Consider the following 18,103-nt stretch of genomic DNA (forward strand, 5'->3'; position numbering starts at 1 on the left):
GGCTTAGAGATAACTGTATGCTATACTTAGGTTATAAAAATACATTATTTGCTCACTAGTATTACTATGCTCACATGATTGAAATAAAAATAAAGTTGTGTTGATTAATTATTGATCAAATGAATGTGTGAAATAAATCTTAAAACCATTTTTATTGCAGCTGCTTACAACACAATGATGGCCACATTCAGTACCATCAATGCGTTTTTGTAAAACGTGGGAGTCTAATTTACTTAAAAATAACTTAAAAGACTGGCTACGGAAATACAAGCATCAGTCAATACATTTTACCTCACATTATTTATAGCCATATTCAGTTAAAAAATTTACACAGGTAATTTCACACCTTTATTTGCAAGTGTTATTTCTGCACATATCCTCTTCAGCAATTTAATCTCCACGCTCTAAAACTTTCTTGTAAGAGCTATTGAGATTCTTAACATGCTCAAACAAATGTAAGCCAGAGGAGGCAGATCCAGGATAAGACAAATGAGGTAACACAATGTAATGATGTTTTGAAGGGACTTCTTGTTTCAGTGTAAGTGAAAAATGTTTCATTAGTTAACAGAAAAAAATTATTGTAAAAACTGGCCCAAGTGTGAATGTATATGAGTGGCCTGGAGTCAGAGTTGATTCATATATTGAGTACAAGACTGCTGGAGTGGACTCTGACCTCTGCACAAACCTAAACTGGGATCACAAGGGTTTAGGTATTAGACGGGTACAGTCTACTTTCTTCTTAAACTCTGTTTTACATAGCAATATATTTTCATACAACTGTGGAAGTCCCTAATTTAATGCATTAGATATTTCAGTCCTATGCATAACTCTAGCTAATAATAAACTGATTAAACATTTACTGATCTCATGATATAAAATTCACTGAATGATTGTCGTAACTGGCAAATGCACATATACTGCTGATCACAAACCCTTTGTGTAAAACTCCGCAAGCCAGATACTGCTAATATCAGGTTTTTCTACCTGACTGGGCCTCTCTTTGAGATGCAGCCTTTGCACCTTATCTGATAAAATGATCAATTATAGGTCATGTGACATCCTAGAGATGGCTCTTTGATGCACCCTCTAAATTCTAGTTAAACATTTTTCTCAAAATAAGAGTCATAACTCAATGATTTGCAACCTAATGGGAAAAAACTTTGCTGAGCTTAAGTGCATCCTAGAAACCAATGGCAATGTGTCTGTTCCTTCGTTTAGAAACTCTTGCACACCCAATAAATAAGATCACTCTATCAAGGTCAATGATCTAAATCTGGCTATAAATTCTGGTGTTCAAAACAGGACCCCATAGCCTCAGTCTGTGACATTAACAAAGGTCGGAGCAAACCCTTTTAATCCAAATTGCAATCTGGTGCAGGACTGGCACGGTGAAAAAACCTATCTGTACTGGAGTTGGACAAGGAGGCCATGAGTCCAAACCTTGCTAAGAAAGCAAGTACGTGAGCAGGGCCAGACTGTACATAAAATTACACATTCATCTAGCTAACAACAGAGGCTGACTGATCATTAGCCACCCAGCAGGCGTACCTTTGCTAGCAACCAAGGACACGGTTTGTGAAAATCTCAAAGAGAAAACTGCAGTGCCACCCTGTTGTAATTTTTGATTGATTAATAATCAGTAACACAGGCACCCAGGAGGATGCCATAATAATATGGGATTAATCTAATAATTCAACAAGGCTACTACTTTATTTTCCTTACAGTTTTACAATTTTGCTCCAAAAAAACTCAAAATGAAAACAAATAGCCTTATGAAGTTAAAAAAACAAAAAAAAAAATTGCTGATAAAATCAAAGAAACTTAAACAACCCAAGCATGATCTAACTGACACCATTTGTCAACTCCATTTAAGGTCCACATTCTTCAGAACTTTAGGCTGGCACTGAGTAAACTACTCTTTTACAGACACTAGTTTGTCCTAATCATTGCCCTCTGTAAGCTTATAACTTCAAGTAATAATGTAAACTTGAAAATCTTAAAAAGCATAATATGACGAAAAGTCTCTTTCTCTACTTAGAAACCAGTATCATTTACTGGTACTAATATGTCATATACTAGGCATCATTTATATTGAAATGTAAAGATTAGGATCTTCCAAAAAAAAAAAAGTAAATGTAGAGGAGCAAGGAAATCTGAGGCAGGACGCACGTTTATACTTATGAATAGTAATAAATGAGAAATATTTGCATATTAAAAAACTGATTAGGTAAGCAAAGAACAAGCAGATGATTGGCCTGAAGTTCATATTATAATAAATACTTTACAATTCTACAGGATCTAACAAGCTGTCTGAAATGGTACAAGTTAAATGGATAAAGAAAACCTTTCAAAAATTGTGTGCTGAAGACAAAAGAAAACCTCAGGACAAGCCAGATTAACACATCTTTACGTTCTGACCTCACAAAACAAAGAAATGCTCTTTTTTTCTAGTGTTTGTTTTGCAAATTGTTGATAAAGTGTAACTTAGCAGTATGACCAGTGGTAAAAATAAAGATATCCAGTCATTAAAGAGCTCTAAAGAAAACAGTTTGAATATAAACTACTGCATTTAACTGGTTATTCTTTATCTATCATCTTAATTAATTATACTAAACCTGAAGAGGTTTCTTTGTTGGTTCAGTTACAGGATGTCAGCTGTCTGTTATTTATACACAATGCAAGCAAAAACAATCCAAAATAAAACCTAGAAAATAAATCTGGTATTCTGAATACAAACATTTGTTTAATGCATGAGTTTTAAGTAGGTCATCTTTTAAATATTTACACAGATAGATCAGATACACAATGTAAGAAGGTGTGCAGCAATATTTAGAATAGAATATGATCCTTAAAAATAGCCGTAGCTAGTGCAAAAAATTAATATACAAAAACTAGTCAAAAAATTTTAAATGGGAGTTGTTCTGCTTTTATTTAGGAAAAATATCTGCCAATGGGGTAAGCAAAATTTACTTGAGAAGATTTCTTAAAGTAAGCTAAAAAAATCAAAAATACAAATTTTTTGATAAGTCAATAATTCTTACAATAAGAAAAACTAGATTTAAGTTCATAATATACTGTAAATACTTTTCACTTGCTTAGATTTCCCTGCACTTCAAAAAATGAAAATATGTTCTATTAAATGTAATCAGATTTAAACAGCACCGATGTTCAGAACAAATACATAAAATTGCATAAGTCACAATCTTGTAATCTGTGTAATAAAGTTGTAGATATAAATAGAAAAGACCAAATCAGCAACTTTAGTTCAAAGCCATAGTGCATATATCATACTGTATTCATAAAACAATGATACTAATAAAGATGAATATGTATAAAATTTGATTTTAACTATTCTTATTTAAAATCTCTAAGGCTATAAAGAAGGACTACATTCATTCTCTTAATATTTTCTGAGGGGCAGCTGTACACTTATTTTTTCTTATATAGTTCTCTACATTGCATTGTTGATGAACAAACACAGGTGCATAAGAAAGTACAGCCTAATTTGGAAGGGTTAATTTGAACATCTTATGCAACTGTGTCTGCACTTTGTGGGCTGTTTTTTTTTTTGTTCTAATAATAAATTTATTTATATTTAGATATACTGTGGGTTATATAATCATTTTTTCATTGGCTACTAATTGGCACAAAACATTTACATGCAAAAAAGGAATATAGACAGTTCAAGGGCAATTGTCTACATTAAGTACATTCACTCTTGCATCTGAACTGCTGTAAATTTGAAGCCTTTATCTTAATTTTTTTTTTTATTTTTTTTTTTAAGTAATTCATTTGAATAATAAAAAAAAAAACTTTTTCTGTTCTTAGTTCTGCATGATGTTCTGCCATGGTTCCTCATTAACACTTCGTTCTTCCATCACATAATTGTTAACCCTCTTTATTTTTATTTGAACAGCACTGTTTGAATTGGTCTTAATTCTTTCTATGTTCTGGTCTTCATTCTCTCTATGTTCATGCAGATTATTTATGATCTGTCCTGTCTGGCAGCGAGGCTGAAATTCAGCAAAACTGCTGTATTAATCCCAGATTGCCCCCCTTTCCACTTCTGCATTTCTCATTAACAAATACCCTGTTTGTGACATATTTAACGAAATAAACCTCAGTATTCAGAAAAATACATACCTTCTTGCATAATGACCTATAAAAATAGTAAACATTGTGTTATTAGTAAAATAGATTGTTTAGAACCTTTTTTTATTATTTTATTTTTATTTTGTAAAACTTGAGTTGTGTATGGAATGTGATTTTATTTTAATAAAAATCAACAAAATTAAAAAAAATAGAAAACATTGTGTTATTAGTAAAATAGATTAATACTAATATTTGCTGAAGGACTTGGGTGTAAATATGATATATTCACCAGTGTATTTGACCAACAAGACAAGCTTTTTTATTTTAATCAAGTCCACTTTTATCAAAGGGGGAAAAAATAGAGATCTGTTGCTTGTTCTTATTCATAAGCAACACCTCTTAAACACATCTTTTTTTTTTTTGTCATTGACACAAAATAAAATAAATATAGTGTAAGCTATTGTCATGTTTTCCTTACTAAAAAAATAAAGCATTTGGGCCACAAAGCCTGATGCTAAAAGATAAAAATTGAAGGTTTAAGGTTTGGAGTCCCTTACAGTCTTAGCAGTGAATTCAGTTTGCATTTTAGCTTTTAGTGATATCTGTGGAAAAACACCAGCCAAATATCTAATGGGTAGGTAGGTTGTGGCAACTTGTCAAGAACTCTACAGAAATGCTCAATACAATAAGGCAGTTTATATAAGAACTAGCAGGAGTACCCGGGAATGTATAATGAATTTGCCAAATGAAAGAAACACAACATATAAATAGAACAAACAGTTTTCTGATTCACATTTTATTGTAATAGGTAATACAAGTGGTTATTCCAGAGCCTTTGGATACACTATACTTTTGGTTTTCCCTTGTGGTGCAAAAATTAACAAATTCTGAGGATTGCCCACTTTAGAACATGCTACGTAGAGTTGTCCGTGTGAAAAGCATGGATTTTCCAAATCGATGCCTGCAACTTGTAGTGATTGCCCTTGAGCCTTATTAATTGGCATAGCAAAAGCCAAACAAACAGGAAATTGTTGCTGTTTGAAATTAAAGGGTAAATAAATAATTTGGAATCAGCGGTATTCTTGGTATGAATACATTTTCACGTCTTGCGCAACCTGTTATGATAGTTACTTCAATAATATTTGGATAGAGAGTCTTGACACAAAGGCAAGTCCCATTACACAATTTTGGAAGATCAAGATTACGAAGTAGCATGATTGGTGCTCCAGTTTTAAGGCACAAATTGTGCGGGGGAAGTCCTGCTGGTTTCAAAGAATTCAGAAACTCTGTTGGAAACAACACAGCTTGAGCAGGGTCTATGACAGTGTCGATAGAGTTGTAATTTTTAGAGCTGCCTGGAATTATCTGCTGGATGTGAATATTTATTTTGTTCACACTGTCATTCTTGGTAGCTAAAATAGCTCTTTGAGATAGCTATTCACGTGTTTTATAATTCACTTCAATATTGGGGAAAACGTTTTCTTGTAGCAACTGAACACTTGCAATAATATTGCAAAAGGATCTTTCAAATTCAATCAGCCCGGTGGTACTATCTATAGGAACCTTCCAATCTCCTAGCATAAGCAATTGTTTAGAGAACGATTCAGCAAAGGTGTCATGACACAAATAAACTCTCAGGTTTGTTGTGAGCGTAATGTTTTGACGCATTTCCACAGGTGCGATGCTTTAAGACATGCATTCATCTCATCAAAAGGTGTTGAAGTGTCTGCCAGAAGTCACCAGCTAAAACAACAACAGTTACTCCCATCAAAGATTTGTTTGAACGTAGGTCTTGTAGTGTTTGGGCAAGAGCCTCAAGAGCTTTTCTATGAGCCATTGTGCACTCATCCCAAATGATCACGCTGCAGTTTTGAAACACTTTGGCTTGTCCTGATCCTTTGCTAATGTTGCATACAGGACTGTCACTATGAGCCAAGTTTAGTGGCAGCTTCAACGCTGAATGTGCTGTTCGCCCTCATTGAAGGAGAGTAGAAGCAATACCTGAAGATGCCACTGCCAGTGCAATCTTCCTTTGCTGATGAATCTTGGCCAAACTCAGGTTGATGAGGAATGTTTTTCCAGTTCCACCAGGTGCATGAAGGAAAACAATATATCCTTTGTTTGTATGTATGAGATTCAATATGGCATTGTAAGCAACTCTCTGATCTGTCAACAGCTGTGGCTCATTTTCAGAGATGTATTTTTCAAGATCTTCGAATCTATAGTTTGTTTTGTGTAAGATTTTAGAAGACAGTTGGTTGTCGCATGAGTCTCGGATAGGAGATGGCAACCCAAGGACTTGTAAGGATTAATCACTGCCATTGAGTAGCACAGGTCTTCTAAAAGCGTCACATAGATCTCTTCACAGAAGTCAACTGTCACAGCAGGATTCTGTCTTCTAAGCTGTATTAAAATAAAAATCTTCACTAAGACCTGTTTTGTATTTTTACCATAATTTAAACAGGCTAGCAAGTTCACAGGCGGTCAGCAATACGGCAAAAAGGTGTCTTAGTCTAAATGATGACTGTGTTGCAGTGGCTTCAGCCATTGTCATGCCCCAGTGTTGGTCATTTTCCAACAATCCTCATTTTTCGCAAGCTTCCCTGAAAGCTTCACACATGCCTCCATTGACAGTTCATAAGTATGCAAAAGATGTCGGCCTCTTGATGAAATGGAGCAACATGCGCAGAAAAAAACACTCGGCATTTGAAGGATGAACAGTGTAAACACGACCCAAAGCTTCAGTAGCTCGCACCCTTGGATACCCGTCTGCTACGGTTCCTTGTTTTCGTCTTGGGAATGTTTTGTTGGGAACATTCCATGTATAACACTTTGGCACATCACAGTAGAGAAGTGACTGCGCAAAGGGTTCATGTTGGCATAAATCAAAAAATGCTGTAAGTGTTGTTTTTGGTGGGACCTGTACCTGCTGTTGCAAGTTTCCGGGCTGTAAGTGCATCCTTTGTCCATTTTCCAAATGGTCACTAAGATGCACAACTGTCGGATACCTTTCATGGATAGGAAAACCAAGTGTCCTCCACACAGCCTCATTGCTGCTAATGTATCTTCCAAGTTGAAATGCTTGCACCTCGTCGATTATAAGACCATTTTTCTTAAGTTCAAATACTGCTTGATCACTTCCTTCGTTCACGTATTTGCAAATGTATTTGATGGATTGCACAGAATGGCACCACTCCACGTTTATATGAGCTTGGAACATCTTTGACAGAAGTGGGTTGTAAGGAACAATCCACCTGTTGTCCACCTCAATCTCCTTGCAACCACTACAAATGTGCATTTTTATAGTAGTCGTAAAACCTCCTTCACCTGTTTTTTGTCGTTTGTATAGCAGATATCCATCTTGGCCAGTCAGTGCTTCATGAAGCAGATCTCGAGGATACTTCTTCAAACATTTTCCATCAACCATGCAAGGAGAATGTTGTTTGTTGAGGTGTCCACATGGGCCATGGATCATGTTTTTACGAACTATTTCAAATAGGAGAGGATCCAGTTCTTGATTTGGTAGTTCAGCACTAATCACATTGTCAGTATCAATGGGCCGTATTTTCTGTTTTAGCCATATCAACACATGTGAATGAGGGAGTCCACGCTTTTGCCATTCTATAGAGTACATCCAGCACTGTGTTTCTCCAAAGATATGTGATTTGGTAATCATGTCCATCATCTTTGAAAGCTTCTGTTTGAAGACGTGAGCAAGAAGATCATGGTGATCAATACATGATTGACCTTCAAGCAAGTGTATATTGATTTCCTGCCAGGCTGGATTGCACGTGAATGTGATAAACAAATCTGGTCGTCCATATTTCCTCACATATGTCATTGCGTCTTGAGTATATTCATGCATGTGTCGTGGACTTCCAGTGACAGTTGATGGCAGTATCACCATTTTCCTCAAATGGTTCGGATCACCATCATTTGAAACAGCATCTCGAAGGTGAATGTACTCTTCCACTCACAGCTTCTTTTGATTCATTCTAATGTAAAGCAAACGTTTGCTTTCGATTTTAGAGTACATGTCCACAATGTATTGATGGAAAGGTTGCCGGCATTTCAAGAGGTGATTCTCTTTAGAAACTCTACTCATTAGTCGGTAAGCATAAAAGTCCATTGCACTGACTTTCTTGCCAGCAACAGAGTTGCCCATAGATGGATCTGTTTGTGGAATTCCAAATTAATAACCATCTTCGCCTTGCCAAAAGATTAGTGGATACTGAAGGGCATCATATGACATGTGTGGGTCTGCCACATGCTGAAGACTTCTGTTCCTTTTCTCAAGGATAATGTCCCGTTTCCCAAAGTCATTGCCTACCATTACAATGGCAACCTCATCAAGTATTGGAGCACTGAATCGTCGGTGATGCTCTCCCTGTGGCATTTTGTCAGCTCTTATGACAACTTTATAATCATCTGTTGGCATACGTTCAAGTGCAGTCTTGAAAAGGGTGACATATGCGTTGTTCTCATGAAGGAATCGTTCTAAATCCATCACAATGCCCAGTCTCATGTTCGGTATTCTGCTGTGTCTATGATGCACTGTTGTGGAAATATCTCCCATGAAGTTGATCTGAAGGAACTCAATTGTCCCATCAGTTAATGGAAGTATTGATCCTATTGTATGGTAAACTTGACCTTGTACTTTGAATGTGGGCATGAACCCATCCTCTCGTATTTGTTTAGTTGCACCAAAAGAAGTCATTTCAAAATAGTAATTGTACTTCCTGATGTTGTTCAAGAAATGCTTTGAAATTGGTGTTGATCCTGACATCAAAGAGTGTAGAGGTTCAGGTGGACGAAGTAGAGATGGCAGTTTCACCTTTGCATTTGAGCAACACAATTCCAGCGACTCTCCTTTTCATTTTAGAGCTCTACAATGAACACAGATATGATCCATTCGGCCAATTAACAGCGACAGAATGTTCATGATATGCAACCTGTCGATTATATGCGAAAGTCATAGTTTTTAAATTGTGCTGCATTTGTCTACATGTTGCATCATCAGCCCTTCGCCTGTTGGCAGACAGCCGGTTTCCCTTTCTTGAGATGTTTAATCCACTCTTGCATCAGCAACCCTTCTGTTGGCAGACAGCCTGGTTTCCCTTTGTTCAGATGTTTCATAGGCTCTTGAAGTAGCAACTGTAATTCTTTGGTACGCCAGACGGGATTGCGTTTGTTCGGGAGTTTCATTGGTTCATGACGTAGCAGTTCTACTCCTTTGTTCCTCCAGTCTGGATTCTGTCTGCTGTGGCATTTCAGACACCTTTGAAATAGACTTTTTCTGGCATCATTAGTGGACCTTCCAATTCTGTCTTTTTTTCGGTGGCATGGGTATATTAGCGAAGAGCAGGACAATTATAATGTGTTACATGGTATAACAAACAGAATAAGCACCACTGTGAGATGAGTTTACCTTATTTATAATACGTCGGTAAGCGAACAATTAGCACCAGTCAGTCAGAAAGACCAACACTGAAATCGTACTGTGTTGGCAGACAGCCTGCCTTCCCTTTCTTCAGATGTTTTATCCGCTGTTGCATCAGCAGCCCTTCTCTTTTGGCAGACAGCCTGGTTTTCCTTTCTTGAGCTAATTCGTCCGGTCTTGCATCAGCAACCCTTCTCTTGTTGTTAGTATGGGGACGTGTGCAGAACTGTTGGTGAAAAGGTTCCCTGCGCTTCACCCCAAACATTTTTCCCAACCAACTATACCCCATGACCTCCTCCTGGTCACAAAGGAGCCCCATGCCCAGTTTGGTGGCGATTGGACGCCCGGTCCAGATTTGTATGGAGGACAAACAAACATACATCGACTCTGCTTTATATATTAATTTAAAAAAAAATGAAACATGGGCAGTACAAAGGGTGCTATGTAAGTTTGTTACTATAAATCAAATGGCAACAGATTTGGGGTGTAATACAATCAGATGTCTGAAGGGAAGTGCTCCTCAATAGAAGCACTGCTAAATTTGTTGTTACTCCTGGCCTTGTCTCTAGCATATGACAGGGTGCCTCGAGAGAAGTTGTGGTATTGTATGAGGAAGTCAGGAGTGGCAGAGAAGTACTTAAGAGTTGTACAGGATATGTACGAATGAAGTGCGACAGTGGTGTCGTTTGCAGTCGGAGTGACGGATGCATTCAACGTGGAGGTGGGATTACATCAGGGATCAGCTCTGAGTCCTTTCTTATTTACAATGGTGATGGACAGGTTGACAGATTTGGTTAGACAGGAGTCCCCTTGGACTATGATGTTTGCTGATGACATTGTGATCTGTAGCGAGAGTATGGAGCAGGTTGAGGAGACCCTGGAGAGATGGAGATATGCTCTGGAGAGGAGAGGAGAGGAATGAAGAACAGTAGGAACAAGACAAAATACATGTATGTAAATGAGAGGGAGGTCAGTGGAACAGTGAGGATGCAAGGAGTAGAGCTGGTGAAGGCGGATGAGATTAAATACTTGGGATCAACAGTACAGTGTAAAGGGGATAGTGGATGACAGGTGAAAAACAGAGTGCAGGCAGGGTGGAATGGGTGGAGAAGAGTGTCAGGAGTGATTTCCGACAGATGGGTATCAGCAAGAGTGAAAGAGAAGGTCTACAGGACAGTAGTGAGACTAGCTATGTTATATGGAGATGTTGGCACTGACCAGAAAGCAAGAGACAGAGCTGGAGGTGGCAGAGTTAAAGATGCTAAGATTTGCATTGTGTGTTACGAGGATGGATAGGATTAGAAATCAGTACATTAGAGGGTCAGCTCAAGTCGGACGGTTTGGAGACAAAGTTAGAGAGCCAAGATTGCGGTGGTTTGGATATGTACAGAGGAGAGATGCTGGGTATATTGGGAGAAGGATGTTAAGGATAGAGCTGCCAGGAAAAAGGAAAAGAGGAAGGCCTAAGAGAAGGTTTATGGATGTGGTGAGAGAGGACATACAGGTGATGGGTGTAACAGAACAAGATACAGAGGACAGAAAGATATGGAACAAGATGATCCACTGTGGCAACCTCAAACAGAAGCAGCCAAAAGAAGAAGAAGAAGCAATTTGAAGAAGGGAACTCAAAGTGGTGGTAAATGTGAATTTTGTTGTTCTAATTTATGTATTTTTTTCATGCATTGTGGTAATTTCATAAATTTCTGTTAGTAACTTTTTTTTTTTTTAAGTTATACATCCTTGGGTGTTGGTGTTCCCAACTTATTCTTTAAACGATTTATTCCATTATTGCATTTTAATGATATTGGCAATGAACTGGTGCCCTGTCTAGGATTTGTCCCTGTCTTGCACCCTACACTAATTGGAATAGCCCCCAACACCTTCGTGACACAGGTCTGGATTGAGTGGGATAGAGAATTTCATAACATTTTAATAATATGTAACACTTCTAATTACAATTTAATTATGTGGACTTAGCATATTGTTGAGAAAGAAACATTTTATTTAGTACATATTTTATATGTATCATTTAATTGGTTTGTCACATGTCCTTTTAAATAAGATAATTTTTTAACACTGACATTTTCTATGATAGGCTAATCTGTTTTGTTGAAAAGCAACTGCTTTCAAACAATATTATTATAACTGACTGTCATAATATTTTTATTCTGAATAAAAATATAAATATAAATGTAACATTAAACAGAATAACTATATTTCTTTATCTATTTTCCTTTAAATTTTAAGTAAGCCTATCATTTTTGTTAAATATTTAGCTAAAAGTCAGATGCTAAAAGCCATCTGTAATATAAAATAAGTTTATTTCCTTGACTAAGCAGGCTGTGAAATAGATGCTTTCTATTTCAATAGGATTTGTTCATAATCATAGGACACCAGAATCTCTGTAGGTTTTTCCTTTCAATTAATTGTTCCAATAATCAGAGGCCAATACCTGGACCATAAAGCAGTAATACTTAACTATTGTTTAGAGACACTACCTAAACAGAGCATCTGCAAAGTAATATTTGATTTACCAAGTTACCAGATGACCTACATAAACATGCTTGTAAAAATAATTGCTGATAAATATCTGTACTTCTTAAAGAATATTTATGCATATAATGATGGTAATTAGCATATACTGTAGATATAGCCTAATTATCATTTAATGGATATTAGTAAAGAGCTACCAAGAAAATGAAATAAAGTGAGAGCATTTAAATTATGCTTCAGTCTTCCTTTATCTTTTCTAAGAGAGGGCTGTTTGTCTCTCATAAAACATTTCTAATAACAGATGGTTTGCTACAAACTGTGCACTTTTCTTCTACATTATACAGGATATTATTTCTTGGTGGTGCAAATAAAAGCAACCCATTAAAGTGCAATCTGTAGTTAAGATCTCATGTTTATTTTTAAAGCTGGGAATAAAGAGGTAGAGAAAACACTCTTTGACAGACTAAGAATGACCTGTTCACACCCTGAAACTCATGGCCATAGGTTTTGAGAATGTAACGTTTTAAACCCTAAGAAGTCTAGAAGTGATCTCTCAAAGCAACTGGGGGCATCATGGATATCTTGTTAAGCAGCATTACATAAGTTACACCTACAATACACTGACAAAAACCAAAGGTGGATTTTTCAAATACACAAAAATTAATTGCATATCGTTTACATATATAATTCACTTGATTGTTACCTTTCTGTAACAATATAATGGTGCACGGAATGGCCAAACTATTCCAACTACCATAGCTGCTTTAGCATTGTTAGAAGACATTGCAAATGGAAGAATTAAAAGATAACACGTACTTATAGATGATGATGGCTGGCTTGTAAGTCGATTTCGATTTCTAAGGACTATCCTCTTGGAACTGTGTCCTGAACTGGCGGTGGCTTTACAAAGGAAGACTTTAAGGGATTGTGCTGTACCTGCTCCTTTGCAAGTTCTGTCCACCCTCTGGTTTTTAGCTAAAGGAACTTTTCAACAGGAACTTGAGGAACCAATCAGGTATTTCAAATGCATCACCAAGCCACATCAAGCCAGCTGTATAGGATGGTATTATCCAACTGTCATCCAGATATATGGTTTCCTTACCCTATGGTTGAACTGGCAAATGTCAAAGCTTAATTCACAGCAACGTCTGGTTTTCCGAATGTAATCGGAGTGATCAACTGCACGAACAATGTTATTGCAACGGTGCTAAACAAGTTACATCAGCCAGGGATGAATCACCAAAAGCATGAGCTGTCATTGCATCATCTATAGTAGGAGCACCTATAAAAACATACACTGCACAGTTGTATATGCTTTTTTCAACTAGTGGAGAAAAAGGAAAGCAGTCCTTTTAAGGATAACAAGTCACCTCAAAGAGCCATGTAAACAGCAGGGAATCTATCCATTGTGGTGCTCAGTGCCAATGCTATACTATAAGGGCGCCTTCTGAGAATTAATTTTCCACTCTAATGTGCTGCTGTATAGTTCTATGAAAGTGTGCTGCATTATGCAAGCATATAGCATGCTGCATAATGTGGAACACAATCGTGGCTTGCTCGTACCTGAAGAGATGTGGTATGATAAACCTGACTCACCAAATGATCAGCCAAATCGGACAGTGTTACAACTATGTTTGAATGTAATTAGCAGAAAGTAAAAACAGGTAATCTGATGCATCATTTTTTTTTTATCAAATTTGTTTAATTTGTGGTCACTATCACATAGTACAGCCCTTACATTTCTTTATTGGCCACATCTCTTACAGTATCCACTATTGCATTTTGTGACAGCACCCAAAGATGGGCCTGGCATAGCTGCACCATCACTGCCCGGAGTCACATCCTCAGAATGAGGGTCAGCTTTTATAAAATTTTCTGAAACAGAATAAACAGACGGTGGGCTAAAACTCGCCTTTGATATCTGACCACTTTTTTTTTTTTTAAACTTTGGGCATTGTGTGACTTTCTGAACTTCAACTTTAGAGTGTCTCTACCACGCTGTATCACTCCATCAATTTCCTTCTGTTGCATATACTACTGCTTAAGCCAACAAATAGTAAGTTTTTCCTTGCCTTAACTTCAAGTTTGTTGAAATTCTTCTTTTTTCTCCCCCCATTGTCTTTTTACAAAACACTGAATGCATGGGGCTATTTATATTATTTGCATATACAAATATGCAAAATCCAAGGAGGAGTTAGGGTGGGGCTGTAGGGGCATGTATGTGTGTTAAAATTCATGTTGATTAGGATTTATAAAGGGAACTTGGAACTTTGCTCAAGCACAGTTTTATGCATCTGAATTTTTTTGTGCATACACAGATTTCCAGTTTTGTCCATATGTCAAGTTTTGGTGTGAATGCTATGCATGGGATTATACGTGTCAGACATTTTGAACACAAGGATTAGGTCTCCACATTACTGTCTTGTTTAATTCTCTTAGTCTGTCAGAGTAGGCCATGCTCTTTAGTAACTTAGTTGATGTTCTCACTGGAGGAGTTCCTACTGCTGCTGTCTTTTGTGCAGCAATGAACCATACCTACACAGTTTTCCAAATAACAACTCACTACTTCATCATGAAGTCTCATGTTAAAGTTGATTTTTTTCATATTTAATAGATCGTATAATATAGCCTCACATTGTTTGCCTTTAAAGTTCCTGGACAATTAGGTTGTTGATTCAAGTTGGAACAAGTAAATTCTTTGCAGGGCTAGCTAACAATAGGTTAGCCATTGCTGATATTGCAAATTATAATTAATATTCCCTTTTCTTGCATGTAGCACTTTAAATCTGTCTATATTATGCCACATTTTCAAGTTTGCCTGATTGTGAAAAATAAGTAAGCCATCCTGAATTTCTGTTGTCTCCTCAATAATAGCTCTCTCTCCAATGTAAGCATCATTAGCAAATTTTACATGTTTGTTTACTGCACCCAAATCAATGTCATTAATATAAATTAGAAAGAGAAACAGTCTAAGCTCAAATACCTGAGCATCTCTACTAGTGATCTTACTCCACCTGGAGCATTCTTATCTTCAATTCAATTTTCATTTGAACTCTAACACCAATGATTTCCAACTTCAAAATTAGATTTTGGTGTAAGGAATTCCTTTTTGAAAGTCTATGCATATATGGGCATGCAAAAGTGTGGGCACCCCGGTCAAAATTTCTGTTACTTCAAATAGCAAAGCCTGTAAAAGACCCAATTCCCAAAAGGTATAAAGTTAAAGATGACACATTTCTATGATATTTAAGCAAGATTACTTTTTATTTTTATTATTTATGGTTTCAAAATAACTAAAGAAAAAGGGCCTAAAGCAAAAGTTTGGCCACCCTGCATGGTCAGTACTTCATAACAGCCCTTAGTCAAATATCACAGCTTGTAAACACTTTTTGTAGCCAGCAGGGATTTTTGTCCATTTGACCTTGCTTTGATTTCTGTGAAATCTACCAGTGAAATGTTCCCTGTGCCTCTGGCTCCAACACATCTATCACCATTCTTTTTATGAAATTCGGTTAATTTCTTTCTCCAAATAAAACCTTACACATTTTTCTCCAAAAAGCTCTGTTTTGACTTCATAAGCTCACATGACTTGTTTTCAAAATACATTGGGCTTGCTTAGGTATTATTTGTAAACTTCAGACATTTAATTTTTGGTGAAGATGCAAGAAAGGTTTTCTTCTGAATGCACTTCCATGAAGGTTATATTTGTGGCAGGTGTCACTGTAGAGGATAACAGTGCCCCATCACTCCAGAGTCTGCTAAATCTTCCTGAAGGTCTTTTGGAGTCAAACTGGGGTACTGATTTGCCTTTCTGACAGAATTTAGTTTTCTTGGTCTTCCAGACCCCAACATGACCTGCACATTTACTGTTAAAAGCAATTTCTTAATTACATTATAATCTGAAGAAACACCTACCTGAAAATGTTTTGCTATCTTCTTAGAGCCTTCTGCTACTTTTCTGAATTATAGGAGCCTGTGGTTGCTGATTGCTGGGAAAAGGTTTGAGGAGTACAGGTATATATACAGCTTTGAAATTTGCATTACCTGGCCTTTCCTAACAATGATCATGAAAAATCCATTGCCCTAAAGAGTTGATTAAGGTTTGAGCCCTCAGCAAAAGTTATCTGAGACCTCAATTCTCATGGAGTTCCAGAACTTTTGAATAGTGATCCTTTCCTTTTTTTTCATTCTTCAATTGTATAAAACAAAAATTATAAACTAATCTTGCTTAGATACTAAAAAAAAATTCTTCTTCTTTAACTTTATACATTTTGGAGATTAGTCTCACTTCTACTCACTTAATTTACAGTAGCAGAAATTTTAACAAGTGGTGCCCACATTTTTGCATGTCAAAACAAAATATTTCTTTTTTCATTTTTGAAGGTCCAAGTGGTGTCATCTGGATCAAGCTTTTTTGATTTTGTTACGTACTAACCCTATAAAGGTACCAGTATGCAAAATTTAAGCCTGCTAGGTGGTTTAGTTCTTAAGATAGTCTTAGGAAACTGATGACAAAATAAATTTGACACCCCTCTCCCCTCACAAAATTGTCTGATCTTACATCAAAATAATTATACAAGGTGTGTACTTGATAACATGGGTACACCTATTTTTTCCCCCAGACTTTGAGACCGAAGTGCATGTGATTTCTAGAAAAATCAGTTCATTTTACATGGAATGACCCCGTAAGGAAGTTTTATTTAAGTATTTTATGGTCACTGAATAATAAGCCTACAGAATTGTATTTTGTTAATAAAAGTACCTAGTTACCTTTTGTGGTCTATAATTTAATTATAAAAATTACATTTTAATATAGGATATAAAATTTCTATTTGTCAGGTTATGCAGGAGGATAGTGTAAAAAGTTTTAAAAGGGATAAAAGAAAATAAAATCATATTCATACAATCAAATAACATGAAATCGGTGATTGGTATCAGCCTAAAAAAACCTGATGGAAGCATCCCTGGTTTTTAACTTTCAAATAATCAAAGTAAGAATAGAATATATACTATAGGGATTCTTATTTTGGCCTCACAAAATGTCCCTACAAGGAATTTTAGGAAAGAAACAGAAATGCTGTGGTTACACCAAAAACAGCTATGAAGCGTGAGATAAATATCACCAAATAAGAATAACGATCCACTATTGACTGTCCATATGCATTTCAAACATGCAGCATTATATACCAACAAACTGACAAAATCCAACTATTTTTGGAGTACAAATAATTGAAAAACTCTCCTTTACAGTTTACAATTGTTAAGGTTGTGAAATTAATCCAATAAATAAAATGAAACATATGTATTTTAAAATGAAAATCACAAAATAGGACAAAAACACAATTGCAGAAAGAGGATCACACTAAATTGATAAAAGGGTATGCAATGGAAAAAAAAAAAAACAGTAAGAAGCTACAATCGAACATACACTGTTATTTTATTTTAGTGCCAAGACAACATACCAGTAATTTAGAGCTTAAGTATTGTCCAGTTTCTATTTTTGTGATTCATAAAGGCAATTATACCAAGTTGACTTTTTCCTATCAATTCAATAAATTTTGTTATGCATCATTCAAGTATTTCAGTTCAATAATCATTATTCTTATTTTATATAGTTATCATTACATTATTATCAAAGTGTGGAATCTTTAGGAATTTCCTTTTTTCGTTTTCTAAAAAAAATTATTCAAGCCATAATATTATTTTCAATCTAAAGTAAAGATTTTATAGAAAAAAAGCTACTGCACAGAGTTTTCTGTTTTCTTTAATCAAAAAAAAAAATATGTTTTTGTTCAAACTTACCTCTTTCACTGGCATCATCAACCAACACAATTTCTTCCAAGAGATGCCGTGGTGAACGGTTGATGACACTTCTCACTGTGCGCAGCAATGTGCTCCAGGCTTCATTGTGGAATACGATTACTACACTGGTTCGAGGTAAATCATCTGGATATACCTTGGTCTTACACCTAGAATATAATGGTGAAAATATATACAAATTAAAAGGTATGTTAAAGCTCTGTGGTTATTTCTGAGTCTGTCCAGGAATGTTTCATTCAGAGTCAAGAGCAACATTCT

At 36.1% G+C, this 18,103-nt stretch overlaps 1 protein-coding gene across 2 annotated transcripts in view; it reads right to left on the reverse strand.

Annotated features, from left to right (window-relative positions):
• Positions 1-18,103, reverse strand: part of galnt1 (UDP-N-acetyl-alpha-D-galactosamine:polypeptide N-acetylgalactosaminyltransferase 1) — a 507,921-nt gene that overhangs the window by 193,694 nt on the left and 296,124 nt on the right. For both annotated transcript variants that reach the window (XM_039737531.1, XM_039737532.1), the window contains one exon: positions 17,828-17,994. In XM_039737531.1, coding sequence (XP_039593465.1) covers positions 17,828-17,994 — 167 coding nt within the window. The remainder of the gene's footprint in view (positions 1-17,827; positions 17,995-18,103) is intronic.

This window comes from Polypterus senegalus, chromosome 15 (assembly GCF_016835505.1).
Source record: "Polypterus senegalus isolate Bchr_013 chromosome 15, ASM1683550v1, whole genome shotgun sequence".
Lineage (NCBI taxonomy): Eukaryota > Metazoa > Chordata > Cladistia > Polypteriformes > Polypteridae > Polypterus > Polypterus senegalus.